The sequence below is a fragment of the Aureococcus anophagefferens genome, assembly GCF_000186865.1.
Source record: "Aureococcus anophagefferens unplaced genomic scaffold AURANscaffold_1, whole genome shotgun sequence".
NCBI lineage: Eukaryota > Pelagophyceae > Pelagomonadales > Pelagomonadaceae > Aureococcus > Aureococcus anophagefferens.
In genome coordinates, this window is record NW_008705561.1 from 2,569,778 (window position 1) to 2,585,040 (window position 15,263).

The 15,263-nt window shown below is 71.4% G+C and overlaps 4 protein-coding genes across 4 annotated transcripts; 2 read left to right on the forward strand and 2 right to left on the reverse strand.

Annotated features, from left to right (window-relative positions):
* Positions 1 to 1,957: 1,957 nt before the first annotated feature.
* On the reverse strand, positions 1,958 to 4,491 carry NTD5 (hypothetical protein; the record flags this gene model as incomplete). Its single annotated transcript, XM_009034325.1, has 4 exons — positions 1,958 to 2,316; positions 2,445 to 3,027; positions 3,248 to 3,871; positions 4,000 to 4,491. 4 exons carry the CDS (start codon positions 4,489 to 4,491, stop codon positions 1,958 to 1,960), a joined length of 2,058 nt encoding a protein of 685 aa, XP_009032573.1.
* Positions 4,492 to 6,342: 1,851 nt separating this feature from the next.
* On the reverse strand, positions 6,343 to 6,924 carry AURANDRAFT_60840 (hypothetical protein; the record flags this gene model as incomplete). Its single annotated transcript, XM_009034324.1, has 1 exon — positions 6,343 to 6,924. One exon carries the CDS (start codon positions 6,922 to 6,924, stop codon positions 6,343 to 6,345), a length of 582 nt encoding a protein of 193 aa, XP_009032572.1.
* Positions 6,925 to 7,289: 365 nt separating this feature from the next.
* Positions 7,290 to 8,424, forward strand: AURANDRAFT_13973 (hypothetical protein; the record flags this gene model as incomplete). Its single annotated transcript, XM_009034170.1, has 2 exons — positions 7,290 to 7,732; positions 8,211 to 8,424. Coding segments are annotated over 2 exons (657 nt in total), but the record flags the coding sequence as incomplete, so codon positions are not given.
* A 3,372-nt stretch (positions 8,425 to 11,796) lies between these two features.
* Positions 11,797 to 12,824, forward strand: AURANDRAFT_52105 (hypothetical protein; the record flags this gene model as incomplete). Its single annotated transcript, XM_009034171.1, has 3 exons — positions 11,797 to 12,387; positions 12,451 to 12,616; positions 12,679 to 12,824. The coding sequence occupies 3 exons, from the start codon at positions 11,800 to 11,802 to the stop codon at positions 12,792 to 12,794; spliced, it is 870 nt and encodes a 289-aa protein (XP_009032419.1).
* Between the last annotated feature and the right edge of the window lie 2,439 nt (positions 12,825 to 15,263).

Genomic DNA, 15,263 nt, shown 5'->3' on the forward strand with positions numbered 1-15,263 from the left:
ACGGAGTTCACCGCGCGGCTCCACGCGCGCCTCGAGGAGCGCGCGGCGGAGAACGCCGAGGCGTCCGCCGAGGCCGCGGCGGACGCGCTCGCCGCCGCGGGCGGCGCCGCCGTCAAGGCGGAGGCGGGCGAGCTGCCGCCGGACGAGAGCGACTCCGACGCGATGAGCGACAGCGACGACGAGAGCCTCGCCGCCGCGGAGGCCGAGGACCGCGGCGACCTCATCGACTTCCTCCACAAGCAGCCCCTCGCGCGCGACGGCATGGCCGCGACCATGGGCCTCCTGCGCCAGACGGGCGACGTCCAGATCAAGCACGTCGAGCAGAAGGTCGGCCGCGCGCGCGACCAGACGATCTTCGAGGACGGCACCGAGGACGACCCGGCCGCGCCGCCGGACCCCTCGCTCCAGTTCAAGCCCATCAAGCTCGAGTACCGCGACGCCGACGGCCGCCTCCTCACGCGCAAGGAGGCCTTCCGCCAGATGTGCCACAAGTTCCACGGCAAGGGGCCGGGCAAGAAGAAGCAGGAGAAGTTCGCCGCGCGCGAGGCCGAGCGCCAGCGCTCCATCAAGATGTCCGCCGGCGCCGGCTCCCTCTCCATCCTCCAGCACGCCCAGGCGCGCACGGGCCAGGCCTTCGTCCCCATCAACAACCAGACCGCCTACGCCGCCATGGGCCAGCCCAAGGAGAAGTCCAAGTCCAAGAAGAAGAAGAAGAAGGCCAAGGGCCACTAGGCGCCGCGCGCCGGCTGTTTGATAAAGACTTGAAATCGGGATCGGCGGCCCCCTGGCTGGGGGCGATGTTGTCCCCGCCTTGCAGCGCCTCAACATTGATTCCTGTGCGCATGGCAATGAGGATCGTCGCACTGTGCGCAACGTTGTGCGTGGCGGAGGCGCTCGTGCCGCCCCATGGCTTCGCTGGCCAAGCAGCAGCGACCAAGGATTCGTTCGCGGACCGGTCGTTCGTCCTCAGGGCCGCCTCCGAGGACGATGAAGACCCGGAGCTCGCCGCCATGCGGGCGCGGATGGAGTCGCTCTTCGCGATGCCCGCTGCGCCGGAGTCGGAGCCAATCATCGCCGAGGAGCCGCCGGTCGCCGCCGAGGCGCCGCCCGAGGCTCCGCCGCCGGTCGCCGCCGAGGCGCCGCCCGAGGCGCCGCCGCCGGTCGCCGCCGAGCCGCCGCCGCCGGTCGCCGCCGAGCCGGCGCAGCCGAGGGAGACCTACGACATGCCGCCGAACCTCGCGTCGGCGCAGGCGCGGGACGACGCCGGCAGGCGGCGGCCGCGGCCGCCGGCGGGCGTCGCGCTCGACGTCGCCGAGGTCGCGGCGGACGCGGGCGAGGCGATCCTCGCGGCCGTCCTCGAGGGCAAGCGGCGCGTGCTCGTCGAGGCGCGCGTCGAGGGCCTCGACCCGCAGCAGCCCAAGTTCGACCGCGCCGTCGTCGACGCCTGGGCCCGGGACCTCGTCGAGAAATTGCCCTACGGCGCCGCGCTCGTGCTCGACGCGACCGCGCCCAAGGGCGCGCCCCCGGCGCGCGACGGCGCGGCGTCGCGGGAGCCCCTCCTGCGGCGCTTCGACGCGCCCGTCGGCGACGACGCCGCGCCGGAGGACGCCGTCGTCGTCGTCTTCGCGCCGTCGTCCACGGACGACATGGTCGCGACGCGGCGCGCGTTCAAGGCGGGCGCGGCGCGGGGCGTGCCCGTCGTCGTCGTCAACGGGGCCTTCGAGACGGAGCCCATCGAGTACCGCGACGCGACGGAGGTCTACGCGCTCCGGCCGCTCGTCGTCGCCGGCGGCAACACGGCGCTGCCCGTGCGCGTCGTCGTGAACCGCAAGTACCCGGCGCCCTACGACGTCTGGGTCGACCCGGGCACGGGCGAGTACGCCAAGGCCGCCGAGTTCGCCGAGGCGCCGTCGAACGCGGAGCTCACGCCCGTGATCCGCGCGGCGTTAGAGGCGAATTAGTGGGCCCCGTGGGCGACGGCGGCGTACTCCCGGCGGTCGACCCTGCCGTCGCTGTTCGTGTCGAGGCAGGCGATGAGCTGGTCGACCATGTTCTCCGCGGCGATCTTCTCCGACTCGCACTCGGGCGCGCCGTCGTCGTGGACGGCCATGAGCGCGGCGACGTAGGTCCGCTTGACCTCGTCGTGGTCCAGGAACCCGGAGCGGTCCGCGTCGACGTCGTCGAAGGCCGGCAAGAGCTTCCAGAGCTCGCGGCAGAGGTACTTCATGACGAGCGTCTTCGCGGGGATCGCCGCGTCCCGGTCCGGGAGCCGGTCGCCGTGGCGCGCCGCGTACGCGGCCATGGCCGCGTTCTTGCCTGGGCAGGAAAAGGGTGATTCAAGTTATCTTCAACATGAGTGTTCCGCGCGCGCGCGTTCCGGGAAAAGCATCCACGCTTCGAGGCCGTTCCGAGAGATGATCGCTCGTCCAAAAATCAGCCGAAACGAGTGGAAAACGGCCGAGATATGAGGCTTTGAAGTTGGGAATTTCGCTCTCTTTTGCTGCCCTGGTTCTTGCCGGAGCCGAAGCCCAGGTCGACGCAGGTCGCCACGGTGTAGAGTCGGTCCGGGTCCAGGGGCTCGCCGCGGACCGTCGTCACGGCCTTGCGCTCCGGGCAGTACGCGAGGCCGACGTCGCCGTGGAGGACGAACGCGTAGCCGCGCGGGCTCCGGAGGTCCGGCCGGTCGCGCGAGTCGCGGACGAAGGCCGACAGCGACGCGCCGTCGACGGGCACGACGGCCATGAGGTTCTCGAAGGGCAGCTCGGCCCGGAGGTGCGCGAAGGTCAGGCTCGCCTCGTACGTCGCGTTGCCCCGGACGCCGCCGGCCTCGAGGACGCAGCAGTCCGCGCCGAGCTCCGCGGCGACGATCGACGCCAGGAGCGTCGCCATGGACCGCTCGCCGTTGCGCACGCCGACGGACGTCAGCGGCGGCGTCGCGTCCGCGGCGCTCCGCCGCAGCGACGCGCGGCGGCCGCGCGCCGCCGCGGCGTCGTCGACGCGGAGGCCCGGGAAGAGGTCGCGGCGGACCTGTGCCGAAACCAAATCTTCAACCCGACTTCAATGTGAGCGTATTCGAACGATTTGGACCAGACTCTTTCACTGTGCTTCGAGAACTCGACGAGAGCGATCGATCCGTCCAAAAATCAGCCGAATCGACTTTGATTTGACCGAGCTAGAGAATTCTCAAGTTTGGTGGGGACCCCCCAAACCAGTGGTTGGTTTCGGCACAGCGGCGGACGCGCCGCACGGAGCTCAACACCATCTCGTCCATGGCCTCGACCTTGGCGAGGTGCGACGCGACGCGCGCGGCGATTTCCGCGTCGGGCGCAAAGTCCGCGGTCCGCTCGACGGTCGTGCGGATCGCCGGCGTCGCCGCCCGCGCGTCGCTCCAGGACAGGTCCATGACGACGGCGTGCGTCGCGTCCATGCCCGCCTTGGCCAGGGGCACGCCGCTCGAGGCGCGGGCCGTGACCGCGTGGTCGTGGCCGCCGAGCACCGCGTCGCAGAGGCCCGTCGCGCAGATCGCGTCGTCCTCGGCGTCGAGCAGGTGCGTCATCGCGACGACGGCGTCGGGCTGCTCGGCGTCTCGGAGCGCGCCGGTGAGTCGCTTCAACGCGTCCATGGGCGGCTCGATGCCGCCCGCGGCCGCGAGGCCGTTGAACGCCGACTTCCGGTAGAGCTGCGCGTAGTCGCAGAGCAGGCCGAGGACCGCGACGCGCCGCGTGTGGCCGCCGCTCCGGCTCGCGACCTCGACGACGTCGTACTCCGGCAGCGGGTGGAGGGGCGACCCCTCCGTGATGCCGGGCATGTTGCTGTTGATCCAGACGCCGCCGAACTGCGCGATGCGCTCGAGGAGCGCCGCGTGCGGGACCTGGGCGGGAACGGGGCGATGCGACGTCGCTTCGACGCGAGCGTGCCGCGCGCGATCGTTCCGGAAACAGTATCCACGCGTCGAGACCGCTCCGAGGGATGGTCGCTCGTCCAAACTAGAGCCGAAACAAGCGGGAAACGGCCGAGAGAGGAGCCTCTGCGGTTGGGCGCGCGGCGCCCGTTTCCCGCGCCGCGCGGCGCGTCGCACTCGTGGTTCCCGAAGCAGCAGTGCGTGCAGCCCAGCGCGTTGAGGCAGTCGACCATGCCCGTGCCGTGGTCGAGGCCGCTCAGCAGGTAGGGCGCGAGGAAGTCGCCGCCGCACGTGACGACGACTCGATCGGCGCCGGCCGACCGGTCGCGGACGAGCGTCGCGAGGGACGGCAGCGACGCGAGGTCGTAGATGTCGTTGACGTGGATGAAGCGCAGCGTCGCCGACTCGCCGGCGTCGGCCGGCGCCGCCGCGCCGGCGGCGAGGAGCTCGTCGCGGCCGACGCAGCCGTCGGCGCCCGCGGCCGCCGCCCAGCGCGCCTCGTCGAAGGCGGCGCCGGCGAGGCGCGCCGCCGTCGCGCGGTCCACGCGGTCCGGCAGCTCCGACGCCGGCGCCGAGATGATCGCGCCCATCCGCGCGATCCAGTCAGGCGCGTCGTTGGGCTGCTTCCATCATTGTCAGTTCCAGCGCCCCGCCGCCCTTCGGCATGGTGCCGTCCACAGGTGCAGGGCAACTCGACGACGATGCCGCCGAGCTTTCGCCTCACCACAGTTGTCGCCCACTTCAGTGGCGCTCGGCGCACCGCCCGCGGCCTCGGAAACTCGGTCGGCGCCGCGGCCCGCTGCGCTGCGCTGCGCACAGGGTCACGGCCCTCTCGGGCGCTGAAGCGCAAGCGTCGTCCGCATCCACGCCGCACGAGCCGGCGTCCTTTCGCGCATCCCTCCCGCGGCGTCGTTCATACTAGAGTCGCGATCCGGAGCCTCCACTCTCCGCGTTCCGTGCTACTCGACGCCAACAGCGATCGACGATCGGACCGACCGCCGGAGCGGCCCACCCCCCCCGCCGGCCGCCGGGCTGAGACTGACGACATCCTCCGCTAGGTCCATGCGGCGGCCGCAGAAGCACCAAAAGAAGGGGCCCGTCGCCGAGGTCGCGGACGCCGCGGCCGTCGACGCCGCCCTCGACCGCGTCGCCGCCGTCGTCGACGGCGCCGACGGGCCCGTGGACGCCGCGCAGCTCCCGACGGTGTACGCCGCGCTCCACGGCTCCGCGCTCGACGCGCGCGCGCTCGGCTTCCGGAAGCTCGGCGCGCTCCTGGACGTGGGCGCGGCCCGGGGGCTCTGGGCGCTCGAGCGCGTGCCGCGGCGCGTCGTCGACGCCCGGGGCGGCGTCGCGTCCGGGTCCCTGCGCGTCGCGCGCGCCGGCGCGGCGCCGCGCGGTCCCGGCGCGCCGGCGCACGACGCGCTCCTCGGGTTCTACCACTACGCGTCGCCGGCCTGGAGCGAGGCGGGCCGGGACGCGACGGCCGCGTGGCTCGACGCCCTGGCGTCGGCGTGGCGCCTCGCGGGCCGCGTCCGCGTCGCGGCCGAGGGCGTCAACGCGACGCTGTCGGGGACCCGCGGCGACGTCGCGGCCTTCGTCGCCGCGCTCCGGGCCGTCCCCGGCGACGGCTGGCCCGGCGTCGAGTACAAGGTCGAGGCCTGCGGCCCCGGGGCCGCCTGGCCGAGGCTCGTCGTGTGGACGGCGGAGGAGCTCTGCGGCTTCGGCGCGGGCGCCGAGGAGCGGCGGGCGTTGGACGCCGCGGGGCCCGGCGCGGCCCTGGACCCGTTCGCGTTCCACGCGCGGCTCTCCGACGCCGGCGGCGCGCGGCCGCCGGTGCTCGTCGACGTGCGCAACGGCTACGAGACGCGCGTCGGCGGCTTCCGGGCCGCGGGCCTCGAGACGCTCGACCCGGGGACGCGGACCTTCGCGGACTTCGGGGCCTGGCTCGACGCGCCGGCGACGCGGGCGGCCCTCCGGGGCCGCGACGTGCTCATGTACTGCACGGGCGGCGTGCGCTGCGAGCGCGCGACGGCCGCGCTGCGGACGCGGCTCCCGGAGGCGGACCGCGGCCGCGTCTTCCACCTCCGCGGCGGCATCGTCAAGTACCTCGAGGCCCACGGCGACGGCGGCCACTTCGTCGGCGCGAACTACGTCTTCGACCGCCGGAACCGCCACGGCGCCGCGCCGCGCGGCTCCGCGGACGTGCTCGGAGCCTGCGACGGCTGCGCCGCGCCCTGGGACGTGTACCGCGGCTCCCACGCCTGCGCGTCCTGCGCGGGGAAGCTCCTCCTCTGCGACGCGTGCCTCTCGCGGCCGCAGGCGGGGCGCGAGTGCGAGGCGTGCCGAGTCGAGGGCGCGCGCTAACGGGCCGGTGTGTTGTGTTTCTTTGCCTCGACTTTTGGCATCCTCGGGGACATCGTGTCGTGTTCTGCCACGATAAGTTACGGACGCCCCTCGTCGTCTCCCGGGAGCAGGCCCGCGGCGAAGAGCGCCTCCGCGCGCGCCAGGATCCGCCAGCAGTTCCCCGCGACGTCGCCGCCCGCGTTCGCGACGTCGTCGAGCGTGAACCACTTAGCGTCCAGCGCGTCGTCGCCCGCCGCGAGCGCCGCGGTCGGCGCCGCCTCGCAGAAGCACTGAGCGATGAGGTAGTGGAAGCGCACGCGGCCGTCGTCGTCGCGGTAGATGGCGTCCGACGTCGTGAACGGCGCGCCGTGCCACGACACGCCGTCGCGCAGGCCCGTCTCCTCGGCGAGCTCCCGCCGCGCGCCGGCCAGCGTCTCCTCGCCCAGCTCCAGGGCGCCGCCGGGAATGCTCCACCTGCCTTCGCCGGGCGGCTTGCCCCGCTGGATCAGGCAATAGCTCGGCGGACTCGTCGGCCGCCGAACCGTCACCGCCACCGCGGCGCGCGGCGTCAAAGCGTACTCTCTCGATGATGACGACAGCGCGCGGCCGATGCTTGCGAGGCCGAGCACGGCGAGGTGCCGCGACGGTCGTCGCAGCGTAGGTGGGCGGAGCAGAGACATGCCTTCATGGAATTGCCACAACTGTTGATGGAAGGAACAGAAGCACTGAAACTACCGCTCTCTTTCAAAGGGCAGCCCTTCGATCGCGAGCGCTCTGCCATCCTGCGATGATGAAACTCGCCGCTGTTTTGCTGCTCGCCGCCGGCGCGAGCGCGCGGGAACGTCCCGTCGTGTCCATGACCATCGGCGCCGTCCGCGGCAACGCCCTGGGCGACGTCGCCGACGAGTTTTTGGGCATCCCCTACGGCGACGCGCCGCGCTTCGAGCCCGCCGTCGTGCGCACGGCGCCGCTCGAGGGCACGCTCGACGGCTCCTACTTCGGGCCGGCCTGTCTGCAGGTGCTGACGAACGTCACGACCTACGGCGTCGAGCACGGCTGCCACGTGCTCAACGTCTGGCGCCCCGCGGGCGCGGCCGCCGACGCGGCGCTGCCCGTGATCATGTTCGTGCCCGGCGGCAGCAACGACTTCGGCGAGGCCGAGCCCTACAACGCGAGCATGCTCGCGAGCGCGCAGCACGCCGTCGTCGCGTCCATCAACTACCGCGTGGGGCCCTTTGGGTTCTTGGCCTTCGAGGAGGACGTCGGCGAGCGCGCGACGGGCAACTGGGCGCTGACGGACATCCAGGCCGCGCTCGTCTTCCTCCGGCGCGAGGTCGGCGCCTTCGGCGGCGATCCGACGCGCCTCACGATCTTCGGCCAGAGCTCCGGCGCGAGCTTGTGCAACTTGCACGCCGTGCTCCCGTCGTCCGGGGGCCTCCTCGAGGGCATCGTCTCCGAGTCCGGCGGCCTCGACGCGGGCGACGCGCGGTCCGCGCTCAAGAACGAGCGCGTCGTCGCCGACTACCTCGGGTGCGGCAACGCGACGCGCAAGGCCTGCGTCGCGAACGCGTCGGGCGACGACCTCGTCTACTCGCAGGACGTCCACTGCTTCACGCCCAACGACTGCTCCGCGGCGACGTCCTGGGGCCCCGTCGTCGACGGCTTCCTCCTCCCCGACGCGCCCGCGCGGCTCCTGGCCAGGTCCGAGGTCAACGACGTGGCGCTGGTCCTCGGCGCGAACACGAACGACTCGTATCTCTTCATCATGAACAAGGGGCCCGTGAAGGAGCGCGACTACGTCGCGTCGCTCCGCGAGGACGCGCGCGGCGATGCGAAGGCGTTCCGCGAGCTCGAGCGGCGCTACCCGGCGACGGCGGACCCGCGGGAGAACTCGCGCCGCATGGGCTGGAAGGCGAGCGACTCCATGCTCTGCGGCGCGTGGCGGCGTCTCCTTGTGTTCTACGAGCGTGATCGCTTCGTCTTTAGGCCTCCGGCGCACCGCCGCGGGCTTCGAGGAGGCCGGCGCCAAGGCCTACCTGTACCGCTTCGACTACTGGTTCCAGAGCGACGAGACGTGCACGGCCGTGGCCAACTGGCACCCGCCGGAGTTCGGCTCTATGCACCAGGACGAGATCAGCTTCGTCTTCGGCCAGCCCATCAAGATGAACCTCGGCTACACGAACTGCAGCGAACCCGGGCCGACCTACGACAAGTCGTGCCTCGGCTGCGCCTTCGACGCGACGGAGGCCGCTTTCGCCAAGAAGGTGGGGCAATTCTGGACGAACTTCGCCGCGTCCGGCGACCCGAACACACGCGGCGGCTCGGACGCCCTCGGCGAGTGGCCCCGCGCGGCCGAGGACCGCAACGTCGTCCTCAAGCCCACGGCGGACATGAAGATGCGCGACGAGCCCAAGGTCGGCGCGGCGAACTGCGACGTCTGGGACGCCATCGCCGCCGGCGGGGACGGGCTTTGAGTGCAGCTGACGCGTGCCGGGTAAAAGTTCCGGCATCATGAACGCAGCGCTCTCACGACGCGTGCCGGCGCGCGCTCTCGACCAAAAGCCATCTGCGCTGGAGCCCCCTTGTTCGCGGGCGTACTCGACGGCCCGCGCCCGCTGCGTACGCGACTTGCAACCGCCGTCGCATCGCTCGCAAGGCTCCGTTCATCTGCGCAAAAGAAAAGCGTCGCTCGCGAGGCTCCGTGCGCCCCAACCACGAGGATGCGACTCCTGCTCCTGCCGCTCGCCGCCTGCGCGCTCCGCGCGCCCCTGGGCCGGCGCGAGCTCATCGCCGAGGCCGCGGCCGCGGCGTCCGCCGCGGCCCTGGCGCCGCTCGCGCCCGCCGGCGCCGGTGCGCCGCGCTGGGCCGAGGGCGACGCCGTGCTGCCGACGGAGCAGCTGGACCCCGGCAAGGTGTTCCGGGACCTCGAGGACGGCTTCGAGGTGGCGTACCCGACGCGCAACTGGATGCGCACGCAGCCCCTGCCGGAGCTCCTGGGCGGCGCGCCGTCCAAGGGCACGCGCTTCGCCGCCGCGGACCTCGGCCAGTCCGCGGTCATCGCCGTGACGTGCCAGCCGCGCGCGGCGACGCCCGCGTGGCCGAGCCCCGCCGCGAGGCCCGCGAAGGGCGGCGGCGCCGCCGCCGCCGTCGAGGCCTTCGCGACGCAGCTCCTCGAGGACCGGGCGCAGGAGCTCGCGTGGAGCAGCTGCCGCTTGACGTCCGCGGCGCTCGTCGCGGCGGACCGCGTCGAGTTCGTCGGCAAGGCCTACTTCGACGTGCCCAACGACGTGCCCATCGTCCGCAAGGAGATCGGCGTGAGCGTGCTCAAGCCCGACCGCATCCTCACGGCCTGGGCGTCCGCGCCCGTCGACACGATCGCCGCGAACGACGAGGTCTCCCGCTTCCTCCCCGCGATCATCGCGACCTTCCGCGCGACCTAGGGCCGGGCCTCGGGGCGCGCGTGTACAGTGGAACCCCCCGAAACGACACCGTCGAGCGAGGTCGGGTGACTACACGAGGGCGGTCGGGCGCGCGTCGTCCGGCGGCCGATCCGGCGGCCGATCCGGCGCCTCGCGGTCGACGAGCTCGACGGCTTTCTCGGCCTCGGCCCGTCGTCGCGCGGCGCCGCGGAGGCCGCGGGCGAGGCGGCACCAGTCGCCCGCGAGCGCCGTGGATCCCAGGAGGACCGTGCTCGAGATCACGACCGTCGCGTAGGCGTCCCAGCGCGCGCCGTTGAGCCGCGGGTCCAGCAGGACCGCCAGACCGAGGGCGATGGACGTCACGGAGCGGATGCAGTCCGCGAGGACGTGGCTGAAGGCGCTGCACATGTTCATGTCGTCGGCCGACCGCGCGAGCGCCGGCGCCTCGCCGTCGCCGCCGTCGCCGCGGTCCCAGGTCCGCAGCATGACGCCCGACGCGCGGTCGCCGATGCCGTCGTCGTCGTCGTCCCAGGTCCGGAGCATGACGCCCCGGTCCTCGCCGTCGTCCGCGGACTCGCCCGCGGCGGCGCCGCCGTCGCCGTCGACGAAGACGCGGAACGCGAAGACGGCCGCGGCGTCGAAGACCAGGCCGAAGACGCCGAAGGCGAGGACGACCGCCGCGTCCAGGTCGTCGTCGAGATCGCGCGCGAGCAGGTCGCGCACCGCGCCCGCGAGGCCCCAGGCCGTCACGCCGTAGAGGACGACGATGGACGCGCAGCTCGTCGCGAGCGCGCGCCGCGCGCCGCCGTCGCCCGCGCCGCCGCCGTCGGCCGTCGCGCAGGCGCCCCAGAGCGACCCGGCGTAGGTCAGCGTGTCGACGGCCATGGACGCGCAGTCCACGAGCAGCGCGTTGCTGTGGGCGTAGAGCGCGAAGAAGAACTGGACGAACGCGATGAGCGAGAAGAGCGCGATGACGACGCTCAGCGTCTTCACCTGCCCGCTGCAGCGCTCGGCGCAGCAGGCCGCCATGGCGCCGTCGCAGCGGGCGCTGCGGCCCGAGCGGCGCGGGCGCCCCCTCAGTCGTGAACTGATTGGATAGCTCGTTGAAGCAATATTGCCTTTTTTAGCCGTCGATCTCGAGCGTGCGGGACGCGTCGAGGTCCGGGTCCGGCGGGACCACCAGCGACGCGCGCTCCTCGGGCCGCGCGGCGCCGCCGCGGTAGACCGCCGCGCGCGCGGCCAGCGCCGCGGCGGCGGCCGCGGCGCACCGCCGGAGCGCGCCGCGCGCGCAGGAGAGGCCGCAGGCGACGAAGCCGACGAGGACGAAGACGGAGAGCGACTGCGCGTAGAAGTTGCGCATGGGCGCCTCGGACGCGTGGGGCCGCCGGTCCCGGGACCACCGCTGCGGCCGCCGCGCGCGCGCCTCGCGGGCGGCCTCGTAGGGCCGCGGGGCCGTGGGCCGCGGGCGCGGCGCGGGCGCGGGCCCGGGCGTCGGTCGGGGCGCCGTCGGCCGCGCCGTCGTCGGCGCGTAGGTCGGCGCGTCGCAGGGCCGGGGGAGGTCCGCGCCCGCGGGCAGGACCGTGTAGGCCTTCTTGTCCTTCGACGACACCCAGCGGTAGCCGAGGCAGGCGCAGGCGTCGTAGCAGTTGCAGTCCGAGAGGCTGAACTGGAAGTCCGCGGCGACGAGCGCGGCGCCGAGGCGCAGCGCGCACGTGCCCCAGCAGTCGCCCGGCGCCAGGACTTTGCCAAAGTCGTCGCGCGTGGACGCGTCGTAGGACGTGTTGTGCCGCGCGTTGTAGCGCTCGATCTCGGCCACGTCCATGGGGTCGATCCAGATGGCCTCGCCGTCGCCGCCGTTGCAGCGGCCCACGGCGAGCACGTCGTAGATCGCGTAGGTGTCCGTGCTCGTCGTGTCCGGATCCGTAGCGAAGGCGACGGCGACGAGGGCAGCCATCAACGGGCGCATCGTCTCGATTGGTGACCAAGCCTCGTGCAACGAAGAAATGTCTTGCTACCGCCGGGCTGCAGGCCACGAAGGCATTGCCTAGACCTCACCTTCTAAATTTAGAGGTGCGGCTGTGCATCATCTGTGCATCTTCCCCTCAAGCCCCCCTCAAGCCAAAGTGTGACGGCGCGATGTTCCGCTTCGCGCGCCTTGCGCCGAGAGCGTCGCGCTGCGCGAGACCGCTGGCCACCTACGCGTCGCCGCCCGGCGGCCACCCGCCGCAGAGCGACCTGCTGACGTCGCGCGCGAAGTTCACGGAGGCGTACGCGATGATCCCGCGCGGCGTCCTGCGCGACATCGTCACGTCGCCGCTGCCGAACTGGGAGCGCACGCGCAGCTGGATCCTCGCGCGGCCGCTGAGCGGCTTCGCGGAGACCTTCTCCCAGTACGTCGTCGAGGTCGCGCCCGGCGGCGGCTCCGACGCGCCGGAGCCGAACGACGCGGCCGAGGGGGCGCTCTTCGTGCTCCGCGGATCCCTCGCGCTGACCCACGGCGGCGAGACCCACGCCATGGAGGCCGGCGGCTTCGCCTTCGTCCCGCCCGGCGCGCGATGGGCGCTGAAGAACGCCGGCGACGACGACGCGGCGTTCGTCTGGGTGCGGAAGCGCTACGAGCCGGCCCCGAACACGCCCGCGCCCGAGTTCTTCGTCACGAGCGACGCCGCGACGCCGCGCACGCCCATGCCCGACACGAACGGCGCCTGGGCGACGACGCGCTTCGCGCGTCGCGCCGCGTCTCTTGCTTCTCTTTTTCGCGGCGGCCGGAGACGTCTTTTTCCGCAGGTCGCGTCGGACGACCTCCGCCACGACATGCACTGCAACATCGTCACCTTCCAGCCCGGCGCCGTCATCCCCTTCCTCGAGACGCACGTCATGGAGCACGGCCTCTACGTCCTCGAGGGCAAGGCCGTCTACAACGTCAACGGCGACTGGATCGAGGTCGAGGCCGGTGGCCGCCCGGCGTCGCCGCGCGCGCGAACGCGCGCCTCCCGACGCGCGACCCCCGCGCAGGCGACTTCATCTGGATGCGCGCCTTCTGCCCCCAGGCCTGCTACGCCGGCGGGCCCGGCGAGTTCCGCTACCTCCTCTACAAGGACGTCAACCGCCACGCGAAGCTACCCTTCTAGCCGAGGTTAATCGGTGTTTTCATTGTACCCAACGCGACGGAGGTGTTCGGAGTCGACGTGAACCGCCCCGGGGCGTCCCCTGCGCCATCGTGCGCCAACACACGATGCCGACGGCCGCGTGCGCGCGTAGACCGCGGCTTTCAGCGCCGCAGCCGCAAGCGCGGTGGCAAGTCGACCGCGTCCGAGGCGCCGGCCAAGACGCGGACCGTGTCCAAGGCGAAGGCCAAGCCGGCGGCGAGAAGGCGCCGGCCAAGAAGAAGGCCAACCCGCGCCCGCCTAGGCCGCCTTCGCGGTCCCGCGGCCGCGGCCGCACGGTGCGGTCTTCGACGCGTAGGACGCGTCGCCGCGCGCGACGGGGCGCGCGGGCGTAGGGGCTAGTAGGCCGACGAGGTCCGAGGTCCGCGCGCGGTCGCGGCCGCATGGCGTTCGAAGCCGATGGTCTGATCAAGCCCCCCCCATCATCTTTTGTCCGGATCGCCGATGAAGCTCGTCCTGCTCGCTTTTGCGACCGGCGTCTCGGCGCGCCTCGGCTCGGAGCCGTCGGCCCTCATGACCTTCCTGACAGACGTCGTCGAGACCGACGTCGAGGCCCTCCGGGAGCGCTTCGACGTGGACGTCGCGGGCGCGGACGTTCGTCGTCGCCTCAAGTCGTGCAGCGACGCCGACATCTTGTTTTGCGAAGACAACCTCTACACCGTGAGTTGCGGTGCCTTCTCAGAGGAGAGTAACAAGGTCTGCAAGTATGACGGCGATTCGGTCTGCTGCGCCAAATCCAAGGGCGATTGCTCGAAAGCGAGGACATCAAATAGCTCGAAATAGGGACTGGAAAAGCAGCACCTGCAGCTGCTGGAAGAACTGGAGGAGGTGGAACTGCAGCAAGTGCACCTGGAGCAGGTAGAACTCGAGCAGCTAGGACTGGAGCTGCAGGTAGAGCAGCGCCTGGAACAGGCGCTCCGGTCGTCCGCAGCGGCGCCGCTAAAGGGCATAGACCTGGAGCTGCTGGAAGAACTGGAGGAGGTGGAACTGCAGCAAGTGCACCTGGAGCAGGTAGAACTCGAGCAGCTAGGACTGGAGCTGCAGGTAGAGCAGCGCCTGGAACAGGCGCTCCGGTCGTCCGCAGCGGCGCCGCTAAAGGGCATAGACCTGGAGCTGCTGGAAGAACTGGAGGAGGTGGAACTGCAGCAAGTGCACCTGGAGCAGGTAGAACTCGAGCAGCTAGGACTGGAGCTGCAGGCAGAAGATCCGAACCATCCCCCTGGAGCTGAGCCACACGATCTCGCAGGCGCTGCAGCTCCTGCTGCATACTAAAACGATCAACGCGGGTCGCGAGGAGCGTATGGCGTCCATTTCGACGTCGGCGCGGGCGCGCGGCGAGCCGCCACGAGAACATCGGCGGCTGGGACGTGTCCCAGGTGACGACCATGGCCTCCCTGTTCAAGGAGCTCCAGGCCTTCAACCAACCCATCGGCGGCTGGGACGTGTCGAAGGTGACGGACATGGGCTACGCGTTCCAGGTGACCGCCGCCTTCGACCAGGACATCAGCGCCTGGGACGTGTCCAAGGTGACGAACATGAACCAAGCGTTCTACGGCACCACCGCCTTCGACCAAGACATCGGCGGTTGGGACACGTCGAAGGTGACGGGCATGAGCGGCACGTTCTCCGAAGCTGCCGCCTTCGACCAGGACATCAGCGCCTGGGACACGTCGAAGGTGACGAACATGGGCTACGCGTTCTCCGAAGCTGCCGCCTTCGACCAGGACATCAGCGCCTGGGACGTGTCCAAGGTGACGGACATCCCCAATGATTTCGGCGGCTTCTTGTCGGGCATGACGTATATGTTCCACGAATCGGGTCTTCAGTCGTGCCCGGACTGGGCCTTCGGCAATTGCGCGAGCGGCCCCTGCGACTTCGACGACTGCGACACTGGCCGTGGATATGCATACTACTACTAGATGCCTCCATCAACGAAAACATGACGACGAGACGAGACGAGAAAGACGAGATGAGGACGACGAGATGAGAACGAGAAGAGAGGACGATGAGAACATGACGACGAAACGAGAAAGACGAGATGAGAACGACGAGATGAGAACGACGAGATGAGAACGACGAGATGAGAACGAGAAGAGGACGAGGAGAACACGACGACGAGAGAACACGACGACGAGATGAGAACGACGAGATGAGAACGCGAAGAGGACGACGAGAACACGACGACGAGATGAGAACGACGAGATGAGAACGAGATGAGAACGAGATGAGAACGACGAGAACACGACGACGACGACCTCGCGGCTGCTCCGGCACCGCGCGGACGCCGCCCGGCGACGTCCGCCCTCGGACGCCGCCGCCGACGCCGACGCACCGCGCGTCGGCGTCGGCTCCACAACACCGCGTGCGCGTGCTCGCCTCCGCGAGTCTGCCGGCTCAAGTGCGAGAGTTCGGGCGCGTACGTTCCCCTCCACC